Source organism: Gossypium arboreum, chromosome 9 (assembly GCF_025698485.1).
Source record: "Gossypium arboreum isolate Shixiya-1 chromosome 9, ASM2569848v2, whole genome shotgun sequence".
Taxonomy (NCBI): Eukaryota; Viridiplantae; Streptophyta; class Magnoliopsida; order Malvales; family Malvaceae; genus Gossypium; species Gossypium arboreum.
The window spans coordinates 86,912,344-86,925,368 of NC_069078.1; the positions used below are offsets into that span (position 1 = coordinate 86,912,344).

The following is a 13,025-nucleotide window of genomic DNA, read 5'->3' on the forward strand; positions in this document are numbered from 1 at the left end:
CTTAATTAGCCCTTAACAAATCCAACATTGATTTCCACTTTTCTTCTTTGTCTTGTCTTTCTTCACTTTTTCTCGTCCAAATCAACAACACTGTGTCACTGTCTTTTTTTATTCCCAAACTACCCTTCTACGGTTCATTCCCCAATCCATATATATTCAACTCACCCACCAGTCTCTCAAAAAACCGAACCACCACCGAGAAGAAGAAGAAGAAGCAGAACCAAACCGGGTTTTGTTTTGGTTCTCTCTTCCAATGGCTTCCACCATTTTCATCCAACCTTCGTTTACGTCAAAGTCTTTGAATAAGTCCCTGAATACCCATTTCGTCCCTTCCTTCAAACTCCCCGGTTCGGTCTCCTTCAACCCCCGAACGGTTTCCCAGTTGTCGGTTCGAGCCGGGTTGATCGAGCCTGACGGTGGGAAGCTCGTGGACCTCCACGTGGCGGAGCCGGAGCGGGGGTTGAAGAAGCGAGAAGCGGCTCTGTTGCCCAGGGTGAAGCTGAGCAGGATCGACTTGCAATGGGTCCATGTTTTGAGTGAGGGCTGGGCAAGCCCCCTCACCGGGTTCATGAGAGAATCCGAGTTCCTCCAAACTCTTCATTTTAATTCGCTCCGACTCGGCGATGGTTCTTTCGTCAACATGTCGGTGCCGATTGTGTTGGCGATTGATGATTCTCAAAAGGAGAGGATCGCTGAGTCCAAAAGAGTCACGCTCGTTGACTCGGATGATAACCCCGTTGCGATCCTCAACAAGTAAGTCAATGAACTCCTAATATAGAAATAATGTAATGGTAACTGTTCTTTGTATTTTATTCTTCAACTTTTTCCTTTCTTTCTTCACATTTTGCTTTCCTGTTTAATTGGATATATATACACTTTTCAATACAATTTGACTTCCTACAGTAAAGATTTCTGAAATTGATTGTTTTAATGTTGTAGCTTAAAATTCTTAAATTTTATACCTTTTTTGTAGCTTAAATTGTCATGATTTTTTTCAAATTTGATATATTGCTCGTTTGCTATGATTTCATGTTTTATATAGAAATTATAGATCACTTTGATGTGATTTTATATGAACCAGTATTCTAGATTTAGAAAGCTCCCCTGCTTTTTGATGATATTTAGCAAAATTGGGGATGGGGGAATGGTAGAGTGAAGAAGAGGCGGCTCAGCGCCGGCCTCCGGCCGTTTGTAACCCTCATATGATTCGATCCTCGACGAATGCCGCATTTTCCTTGGTCTATGATCCTACTGAAAGTTGTTCGATTAAAGTTTGTCTGAATGTAGGTCATCAGATTAATGTTTTTCAGTTGTTTCATTCTAGGACTCAAATGAGTCGATGGTGTATCATAGGTGTCTGGTTCGATTCGATAACTATATGGTCTTATTGTTTGCTTCGTTAATGGATTGATTCAGCATTGAGATTTATAAGCACCCGAAGGAAGAAAGGATAGCGAGGACATGGGGAACTACTGCCCCTGGATTGCCATATGTTGAAGAAACTATAACAAAAGCTGGAAATTGGCTCATTGGAGGTGATTTGGAGGTTATAGAGCCGATCAAGTACCATGATGGTCTCGATCGTTTTCGGCTTTCACCTGTTGAGTTACGTCAAGAGTTTGAAAAACGCAATGCTGATGCCGTGTTTGCATTCCAGCTCAGAAATCCTGTTCACAATGGTCATGCTTTGCTAATGACCGATACTCGTCGTAGGCTTCTTGAGATGGGGTACAAGAACCCCATACTTTTGCTTCATCCATTGGGAGGCTACACGAAGGCAGATGATGTTCCACTTAGTTGGCGAATGAAACAACACGAGAAGGTATTCATTAAACCCTTGAAAATGGTTATATATTTGCTTTGCCAATTGACATGAAAATGCCATAATGTGTTCGACCAGGTGCTTGAGGACGGTGTTCTCGATCCTGAAACAACAGTGGTCTCTATATTCCCATCTCCTATGCACTATGCTGGCCCAACTGAAGTGCAGTGGCATGCTAAAGCTCGGATCAATGCAGGGGCTAATTTTTATATCGTTGGTAGGGACCCAGCTGGCATGGGCCATCCCAATGAGAAGAGAGACCTGTATGATGCCGATCACGGGAAAAAGGTCCTGAGCATGGCGCCTGGACTCGAGCGGCTGAACATCCTTCCGTTCAGGGTATATTGAGCATTCAATCCCATTACTATGATATCGCTTGTGGCATATTCTTATTGGATTGTTTCATTTACAGGTTGCCGCGTACGATAAGACCCAATTTAAAATGGCTTTCTTCGATCCCTCGAGAGCTCAAGACTTCCTCTTCATATCAGGCACCAAGGTATCTTCTTTTCCGAACCCATCACTAGAAATACGATTCAGGTTCCAATAGTAACCACTTGCTGCAATTCTATAGATGCGGGCTCTTGCGAAGAACAAAGAGAACCCTCCGGACGGATTCATGTGCCCTGGCGGTTGGAAAGTGTTGGTCAAATACTACGACAGCTTGACACCTTCCGACAATGGAAGGATCCATGAAGCCGTTCCGGCTTAGACAAATGATCGATAAAGATACTCCATATGATTGGAAGGAGCATATTTAACACTGTTTGATTTCCAATGTGTGTGTGATGCAGAATCTCTTTAATAAAACCATGAGAGGCACTGGTACAGAGACAATGAAAAAAGTTTGCCTCTCCCTGTAATTAGGTTGCCCCCATTATGGTGTCTGCCATTGGTGCTCGCTTTGCTTGTGGGCAACATTGTACTATATATGTCTGTGTGGTTTGTTTTGTTCTTATGAAAAGCAATGGCTATGGGACATGTTTTCATGTTTTCTCATTTATACTTCGGTGGAAACGATAGGCTAAAATACATGAAAATCTATGGGTGAAAAGTGAATATGCATTGCCTTTTCAATCCAAAACGACCCTCATTTTATGTTGGATCGTGTTTAATTAAAATGTGTTTTTGCTTAATTTTTTTCAAACATTTATAAATTTTATTTATGAGAATCATGTCCATGGAATTTTTTAATAAATGCAAAATGTTTAATTATCTTTTAAAATTTGAAAAATATATGAATTAAATTTCAAATATTGAATGAAGATTTTAACATAAATAAAAAAAAATGCAAAATGTTTTCCAAAAGTAAAAAGCACAAGACACCTTTTTAAGCGGTTTTTTTGAAGCAGATGTGTCTTAATAATTTCGCTCCAAATCAAGATGTGGACAAGGAAACAGAGTTTTCCTTTCCTCAGTTTCTCTGCCAAGTGGAAATGGTGATCACATATCTTTTTTTCCTGTCTTTGACCTACCGGTTTCCCATTGTTGTCACATTCTTGGTCTAGATTATCATTATCTTATCGTCAATAAGATTTTTTTTTTTCATTGTTGAAATGTTTGACTCGCTTATTTTTACATTTACAGAGAGAAGGTAATCTATATTTCTTACTATATCATCAGTCGGCTGAATTTGAAACAGAGGCAGCAGAGATCAATGGGAACACTAGGAACATCTATTAAGCTCAAAAACAAATTTTGAAACTTCCCTCGGTTTAAAAAATGATTGTACTATTTAATTAACGAATAAAGAATCATCTCTGTAATCTGTAAAGGTTATGTAACTACAAAATAATTCAATCTTAAATACAAGAAAAGAATATGAATATCAATGATTTGGAATTGTGACCTATGAAGATTCTATTTCCACCATTTGAGATAGCTGAAAATGGGTTTCTGTGGAACAGGTAAGCACTTGACAACCCAACCAAGTGGCCAAGAAACAGCTGCAACGGCTATGCATGCTCCCCATTGTCCCCAACTCAACCTCTCTGTATCTGCAAACCGTTTCAGAAACTCTACCATCACCACTTGAAGAAGAATGGTTACCCCGATGATTCCTATGAACAGCTTGTTCTTGTGTATGCCCTCGAATACGTTCTTCTTCTCCAACTTCCTTGCGTTGAATTCGTTGAAGACTTGGCAGAATACGAAAATATTGAAGATCAATGTGTCGTTTACCTTCTCTGTCACCCCCAAGATTGATTCACCGCTGAATTGTAAGGTAAGGAGTATGGCTACTTGGTATAGAGCTTGAGCTAGTAGGTTCCTCCACATGATGTTTGTGATAAGTGGCTCAGTTCGACCGACGGGTGGTTTCTCCATCAACTCCTTTGTAGGCCGCTCGGTGGCTAGAGCCAAAGCACCTAATGTGTCCATGATTAAGTTCACCCATAATAACTGGACTGCTGTTAGAGGGACTTCACCTGCTGATACTGCTGCTACGAAGTTGATACAAAGTGCTGCTACATTAACTGTGAGCTGGAATTGAATGAATTTCTGGATGTTGGTATAAACGCATCTTCCCCACCTCAAGACTGTGGCAACCGAAGCGAAATTATCATCCAAGATGACGATATCCGAACTCTCTTTCGCAACTTCAGTGCCTTGAATTCCCATTGATAGACCAATATCTGCTTCCTTGAGTGCTGGTGCATCATTTGTGCCATCCCCAGTGACTGCAACTACATGCCCTTTCTGTTTCAAGCATTGCACCATGAGAAGTTTATCAAAGGGAGAGGATCTTGCCATGACTTGGATTTTCTCAACTTTCTCCATCCTTTCTTGTGGTGTATAGTTTCTGAATTCCTCACCTTCTACGACTGCACCACTAGACAAGTCCTGACCTGGCTTCAGAATCCCACATTCGGTAGCTATGGCTCTTGCAGTGAAAACATTGTCACCAGTGATCATTTTGATGTTTACTCCAGCATATTGGCAATCTTCCACTGCTTTCTTCACTCCAGGTCTGCATGGATCCTTTATACCCACCAATCCTAACAGGGTCAAGTTGTCTTCTTTAAGCTTTTTCTGCTCCTTTAAATTTTGGTACTCTTCTTCTGGAACTTGTTTATGGGCAAAAGCAATGCACCTGAGGCTGCTGGCTGCCATGCCTTGAATAATTTGCTCGAATTTCATCCTTTCGTCATCATCTAGATCTTTTTCAACTCCTGAAGCATCGTAGTAGCTTGAACACAGTGCTAGAATCATCTCAGCAGCTCCTTTCCAGTGAACATGGACAGTGTCATCATCATTCCTTCCAATCAAAACACCACTTCTTTTTTTCTGAGAATTGAAGGCTTCAACTTGAAGTACTGCACAACATTTCTTTGTTTTCTCCATATCCATCTTCAGTTCCACCACAGCCCATGAAAGGATTGCTTTTTCTGTAGGACTACCTGAGAATTCATATTCTGTTCCTGGAGAAGCTCTATAAACACTGCCAGTAGTGTTTAAAGCAACACCTTGATGGATCAAATCAACAACAAATGGAGAAATTGAGGAAGCTCCCTCTTCCATAGATTCCTGACCGAGCCAAAACTTCGTAACTTTCATTCGGTTGAGTGTGAGAGTACCTGTTTTGTCTGTACAAATTGTGGTGGCCGAGCCCATTGTTTCACAGGCAGAGAGCTTTCTCACCATTGCTTGATCTGCCATCATTCTCTTCATTGAATAAGCCAAAGTCAGTGTCACAGCCAATGGTAGTCCTTCTGGAATTGCAACGACAACAATGGTAACAGCGGCAGCTACAATTCCCACAACAGCATTTATGATATCATCACTCTTTGTCTTGCTTCCATTGAACTCCCGGTTTCCGTTCTCATCCGTTGTATGCCCTGTGAAGTAACGGACCAACAACACGACAAGAACCAAGAAAGCAACAGCTAAGCCAACTTTACCAATTGATGAGGTCAGCTTGTTTAAACGTGCTTGTAAAGGTGTTTCATCGTTGGTGTCACGGCTGATTTGGCACATCATTTGGCCCCATGTTGTGTTCATGCCAACCGAAGTAACAAGCATCCGAGCGTATCCATCAGCCACCTTCGTCCCTGACAATAAGAATGGATTTTGGCTGCCATTTACCTCAACATGATCACTTTCCCCAGTCATGCTCGATTCATCAATTTGCAGTGAATGGCCATCTGTGAACAACCCATCGGCCGGAACCTGATCTCCGATCTTTAGGCACACAATGTCTCCAACAACGATATCAAATATAGAAATCTGTTGTCGCCGACCTCCTCTCACAACATCAACCTGAATATTATTGCTGACTTTCGATAACTTGTCGAATTGTCTGTTCTGCCTATAGTTACTTACAGCAGAAACACCAATGACAAGAAACACAGCTACGAAAATGCTTCCACCATCATACCAACCGTCTTTGAGGCCATGTTCTTTGATTCCAAACCCAAGTGACAGAGCTGCACACCCTAAAAGAATCATTATAGTAAGGTCTTTAAATGCTTCAACCACAAAATGAAAAAATCCCTTGGTTGGCGGTTTCTTATACGTATTGGAACCGAATGCCTCATGTCGACGCTCAATGTCCTCGGCACTACCTGAGACACCTACCTGAGTGTCGGTCCCAAGACCAGAAGCCACACCATCAACCCCACCATGTTTCCGTAACTTCTCAATCTTTTTCTCCTTCACTAGCTCAATGAGAGTAGGTTGATCAATTCGGAAGGGACTGTTTTCTTGCATGACAGCGAGCGAAACATGAGACGGCGATCGATGAACGACTCTGGCTTCATCATTGGCGGTTGCGGTTTTGGTAATAAGAGAAGAAAACTTTCTAGAACAATAGATGGTAGCGAAAAGGGAGTGCCATTTCTTTCTGGATTTAGTAAAGGTGGCCGAAGGGACTTGGATTGTATATTCAAAACAAAGCAAATTCGATTGAAGAATGGTAGTCATTGAACAAGGAAACAACAGTAATACAAGAACAAGATGATATAGATTGAAACAAAGGAAATGCTCAGTGGTATCTAATTTGATTTACAGATGATATGTTGTATGTAAAGAAGAATATCAATAAGTTTATTTATACATAATACAAGGAAATGACGCGTAAGGATAGAATATTGTGATAAATAGCTGCTGTGTAATATATGGAAATGACAAATCAATGCCATTAAGGAAACACCTGCACTTTTCCTGGAAGTACCATAGGAATTAATCCTTGGCGTAATCCCCAATACCGCGGTAAAAGTAGGTCGACTGCTATTGACCAATTTTAATGCCTTTTCACCTGCAAATAAAACACTAGTAAATGAAACTGAAATAAATTGCGTAATTCCTACTTTGGGTTTTAATTATTTAAGCTGGAGAAGCAGTTTGTAAAACATAGTTGTCATATGGATCTTTATTATCGTGTAATTTTTATGTCGGAATTTTTCTTTTTTTAAATAAAGGTTAAAGCTAAGATGCGAAGTGAGAATATGATTTTTTTTATCATCAATTGATCTCGTATTATTGTCAGTGCAATAGTACATAGGTTCAAGTGCGTTGAATCGCATTATCTTCCAATTTAAATGTTGAATAAGGCTATCGATAGTTCTAAGCATTGTATTAAAAAGAATAAATATATTAAAAATTTATAATAAAATTAATGTTAAAAAATTTATTTATATATTTTAATAAAAATATCAATAACTATATATTAAAACAATTTGTCTGAGTTCAATTGGAGCCAGGGACATGGATGCTGGTGAAGGAGAAAGGGAGGAAATAAAGAGAAAGAGAAAGGAATTTTATTATTATTTATTTAAGTATAATTATAGATTTATTGTTTAAATTTCTATTATATTTTTGTTAAATTTTTTATATTTTTGATTATTCTTTTTATGTTGTAGTTATGTTATTTTTAATGTTGTATTTTAATTACTTTCATAAATTCTATTTGTGTCATGATTCAATTTAATTACTTTTGCTGATATTGATTTTCCTTAATAATTTTTTACATTAAAGAAAATATTTTATTACTTAATTATTTTTAAATTTTAAATTTTAAAAATTATTCCCACGTTGACATGCTTGTGGAATTTTTGGGATTATAATGAAATCAACGAAGAAAAATTGTTAGAAAATACTATCATTATTTACTTGATATATTAAAAGAGTTGTCAAATGTAGACTCAAAAGTGGAAGAAAAACATGTTTTCCTAACATTTGTAAAAAAACCAAATCGTTCATATTATTTAAATTATTTACTTTAAGCATATTATTTAGGAATGAGACAAATTATATAATGGTTTCATTTATCGTTTTTAATTTTCTCATATATCTCAATTTATTTAATAATTTATTATATTTATCATAATTTTTAAAATACGATATAAGTTAAAATAATAGTTATTTAATATAAATAAAAATAGTTATGAATAGCTCTTTAAATTTCAGTAGTCCAAAACATAGAACTTTTAAGCCCCAAGAAGAACATAAAAACTTTATAAATTTAATTAGTATTAATTATCACAAGTGATTAAATAGCATTTTCATGATAATATTTATTTTATAAAAGTTTTATTGTAAATTGCATATTTGCATTAAGGAAAAAGAGATTGAGTGACAATTGAGTCATTGACGAGTCAAAAGCGTGGCGACTGGTCCATGAAAATAAGTAACCTTCATCATGTCAAACTCTGCGTTTTCATTTTGTTTGACACTTGGTATTTAATAATTATTTACTAATACAAAGAACAATTATATTACATAAGTTTGCTTATGCCTTGAATCTTTCTAATTTTCTGTTTTATTTTAATTTTAATTTTTAACATTTATCTACTCTCAAAAGTTTTATTATTTTTAATTTTTAATATCTTAATTTTAAAAATTAAAAGTTCTAATCTTGAAGTTAAATTTATTACATCGTGGATCAAACGTTAGCTTATTCCTCAAGAATTGAATTAAATATCAATCAAGAAAGATAAAAAATTATCCAAAATTTTAATTATTGAAATTAAATTATAATATTTATCTTTTTAATTTTAAAGCTTTAAATTATTTGATGAGTTAGCATATAAAATAAAATAATTTCATATGAGTAATATAAGGGTTGAGAATTAATTTAGTTTAAATACAATTTATTTTAAATAGAAAAGTCGAAATATAAATGTTGTGAAGTAAATTTCTTATTTTATTTTTATATAAAATATCAAAATAATAATTTAACGGCACAATTTGAATAAAAATATTATTTTTAAACATTTTTTTCAGTGGAAAAACTAAAACATAATACAACGAACAGCCACCATATTAACTGACACACAATATTAACATATAATAATACGCGACGTTACGCGTTGGAGAGCTTTGAGTTGTGAACGGAAGCAAAAAAGCAACCGCTTACTTTTTTTTTCTTCAATAAAATAAACGAGGGAATGCCAGTTGGTTTTGTATTTTCGGATAAATTACATTTAAAGTCATTAACTTATTAGTAAATTTATGTTTTAATTACTTAATTTTAAAAATTTACAAATAGATATCAAACTATACGAATATTTTTATTCAAGTCACTAGACTGTTAATACTTTTTAAAAAAATTTTAACTAGTGAGCTTCAAGCGACGATTTATTGACTGATATGGTAGATAGACGAGTAAATCCAAGTTGATCTAACGATTAGTGTTGAAGATTGAAGAAAAAAATTATTTAGATTTTAATTTGTAAATTAATAATGTTTAAAATTGTTTCATAGAAAAACTGAATTGTGGAAGAAAAATGGAATGAAAGCTTTCGATTGATGTACTCAATACGAATGGAAAAAACCATTTAACAGTCTAATGATTTAAATAAAAACTTCTAAATAATTTAATGATCATTTTGTAATTTTTTTAAGTTGAATGACCAAAACGTAAAATTATTAATAGTTTAATAACCTTAATATAATTTACCCATAAAGATAAAGTAGGAAATGCAAGTCGGCTTCGTATGTTTCTTTTTTTTTCCCCACATTTTCAGCTCAGATCTGTTTGCAATCTTATCTGTTAGATACACTTATTTTAATTTAAAATTGTAAGAGTCTGGAAGCTAAATTCTGTCCCGATTGTTTATTGGTCTATAAATTAAGCACCGTTGTTATCTAAAAACTAGTTCATGTGTATTATTATTTAAATATCTCAATAAATACGAGATGATAAAAGGATTTAATTCTCATCCTAAATATAAAGTAACTTAAAAATTGTGACCAATGTCGATCCTTTAATAAAATTTATAAAAATTAATCATTAGACTCAATTCATTAAATACTTTAAAAAACCTCAAAAAAAAAATTTAAACAAAACTTCGTTAATTACAACCTCTAAAGGGTTGTTTGCTAAAGTTTCTTTAAAATGGATTATAAACATTTTGTAGAGTCTAAATTTTGCCCGGGTCCAACAAGCAGAGCCCAGAATACCAACCATCCAGTTAACACCTCACTAAACCGACCACTAACTGCTAAACCACCTCACTAACTTCATCACTCCACTTAACCACCACACTAACTCCATTACCCTACTTGCCACCATGGAAGGAGGCAATCAGTTGTAAAATTTGGTTATAAAAGCCATTCAAAACTATTCTAAAGAGAGGGTTGGTTTTTGAAGATTAATAAAAGATCAAAGCAAAAGATGTGTTTTTTTGTCTATTCTCGTTTTAATTTCTTTGTTTGTTTATTTTTTTTCCTTTCAATTTTATTTTGTTTTTTTATACGAAAGTAAAAGTAAAGAGAAGAAGTTTACCCATTTTAAAATTACCGAAAAAGGTCTTTTTTGAGGTTTGGCTACCGTGTACGGTGGCGCCGACAGCGGCTCATGGGGGTCCAGTGACAGGAGCAAAGTCAGACCGATGACCGGATTTAAAAGGGAGGGGGAGAGTGTTATTTTTAATGTTGTTATTATTATATATTATTATTATATTTATTATATTATATTTATTTTATTACTGTTACTATTATTTTATATATATTTATTACCATTATTTTTTATTATTATTAATAACATATTGTTATTTTATTATTGTTATTATTATCATGGTGCTATATTAAATAGTCTTGTACTGTTATTACTACTATTATTATATTTTCATTCTATTTATTTATTTACCTAAAACCTTATGTACCTTTATTTTATTTTATCATTTATTTATATCTCCTTATATAATATTTTTCTCCATATTTTTAGTATTTTTATTAATATATTATTATTGTCTTCTATTTTGTTGTTGTTATTATTATTTTAATCGTTATTACTATATTTATGGTTACTGTTAGCATTATTCTATTATTATTATTATTACCGTTAATTAATTTTATATTTTCATCACCTTATATATTTTCTTTTTATATTTGTTATGATTATTATTACTATTATTGTTTTATTATTATTTCTTACATACTTTCATCATCCTCATATATATTATTTTCTATTTTTACCATTAATATTATTATTAATGTATTTTTTATTAATGTATTATTATTATTTGTGTTATTAACTATGTTATTTTATTATCATTTTTTTATTGTCTATGATAGTTTTAAAATTGGTCCATCTTGTAGTTTTCGTGAATTGTTTTTTAGTATTTGTGTTTTGTAATTTATTAGCGCGATATTTTATTCACAAATTATTGTTTAAAATAAAAATGTATTTCGTTTAATTGTTTCTTTTTATTCGAATTTTTTTTCAAAATAAAACAATCCTCGTATTTGGGAGTTTCGAGAAAATTGTGCCCTAACTTACTGGGTTTCGATTTTCTTCGTCAAATCTAAGTAATCGAGTACCCTTCCTTAAATCAAAACAAATAAGTTTCAAATAAAAACTTATTCTTGGGAATTCAAGATGTTGTGTCCTAACTTACTGGATATGACACTTTGTTTTCTCGATGTAAGGATTTCTAAAAAATAAAGACAATATTTTGTATTTGAAATTTTGAGAGATTGTGCCCTAATTTACTGGGTTCCGATTTTTCATTTGACCCAAATAACCGAATATTTTTTTTAACTTAAATGCATGACTTTTGAAAATTAAAACACAAATTTATTTTCGAGGATTTGAAATGTTGTATCTTAACTTACTGGGTGTGACATTTTATTTATTCGAGATAAGAAGGTCTTAGCATTCCATTTAATTTATTCAAGTGTTCTTTTTAAAAAAAAAAATAAAAGGATCGTATTCTAAAATCTTTTCAAACATTCAACGTTAAGACATTAATTAATTAATTCGGTACCAATTTTGGGGCGTTATGAGGGTGTTAACCCTTTCTTGTGCGTAACAGACTCCCAAACCTTTATTCTCAAATTTCGTAAATTAAAATCATCGTTTTAATAAATCAAAATATTTTATTAAAATGATCAATCACAAGGTGACCCGATCACACCTAAACAAAAATGATTGATGACGACTCTATTTTCGTTTTAAATTCTATCCCCGTTTTTTAAAGTAAAAATAGTTTCGACACATTTTATTATCAATAAGATCTATTTAATTTTATTAAAATACTCATGTTAATTAGACTTGGATTTAATAATAATAAAAGGTTATTTTTAAACAAATAATAAATAAAAGTTAAAATTAATTTAACTCGTATTAAAATATTATAATGTACAAGTTTTACTTGGTAAATGTTACCACAGTTTTATGCATTAAATATCATCTCCAAAATTTAATTGTGGACTACTCAATATATAATTATAATTAAATATAATATGTGATGCACGCAGAATCTATACGTAGCAATAAAAAAATTAGGAACACGCTACGCGGTTTCTTAACTTGTTTGACTTTATTCTTTTTCTTTACCCAATATGTGATGTAAGAATTCAAACCATCTAATTACGTGTATAAATAAATTATTTTTTATATACAAATACTTAACATTATTTATATACCCTCTTCAACTCTTTAATAACAGAATAAATACACTTTAATGCACTCAAACCTATATCTTACTGCATAAGCAACACAATGTTAATGCCAACCAAATTTTATATTTATAAAATTAAATGCATAAATTAGATTCCATATATATTTATATTATTGTCTAAGGATTTTGACATAATCCAAAAAATTGTTTTTAATAGAGTTTAATATATAGAAATATATATTAAATTATAAATATAAGTATAATCCAAATATTGAGTTTTTACTTATAATAGAAATATATATTCAATTAAATTCATACAACTATATTGATTTATAATAAATATTAGAAGGGGCCGGTAA

At 33.1% G+C, this 13,025-nt stretch overlaps 2 protein-coding genes across 2 annotated transcripts; one reads left to right on the top strand and one right to left on the bottom strand.

The window, feature by feature from the left end:
- On the top strand, positions 1-2,862 carry LOC108489957 (ATP-sulfurylase 3, chloroplastic). Its single transcript, XM_017794728.2, has 5 exons — positions 1-753; positions 1,417-1,822; positions 1,901-2,161; positions 2,235-2,321; positions 2,397-2,862. The coding sequence occupies exons 1-5, from the start codon at positions 254-256 to the stop codon at positions 2,532-2,534; spliced, it is 1,392 nt and encodes a 463-aa protein (XP_017650217.1). The 5' UTR covers positions 1-253; the 3' UTR covers positions 2,535-2,862.
- A 674-nt stretch (positions 2,863-3,536) lies between these two features.
- On the bottom strand, positions 3,537-7,036 carry LOC108452190 (putative calcium-transporting ATPase 13, plasma membrane-type). Its single transcript, XM_017749960.2, has one exon. It carries the CDS (start codon positions 6,740-6,742, stop codon positions 3,683-3,685), a length of 3,060 nt encoding a protein of 1,019 aa, XP_017605449.1. The 5' UTR covers positions 6,743-7,036; the 3' UTR covers positions 3,537-3,682.
- Between the last annotated feature and the right edge of the window lie 5,989 nt (positions 7,037-13,025).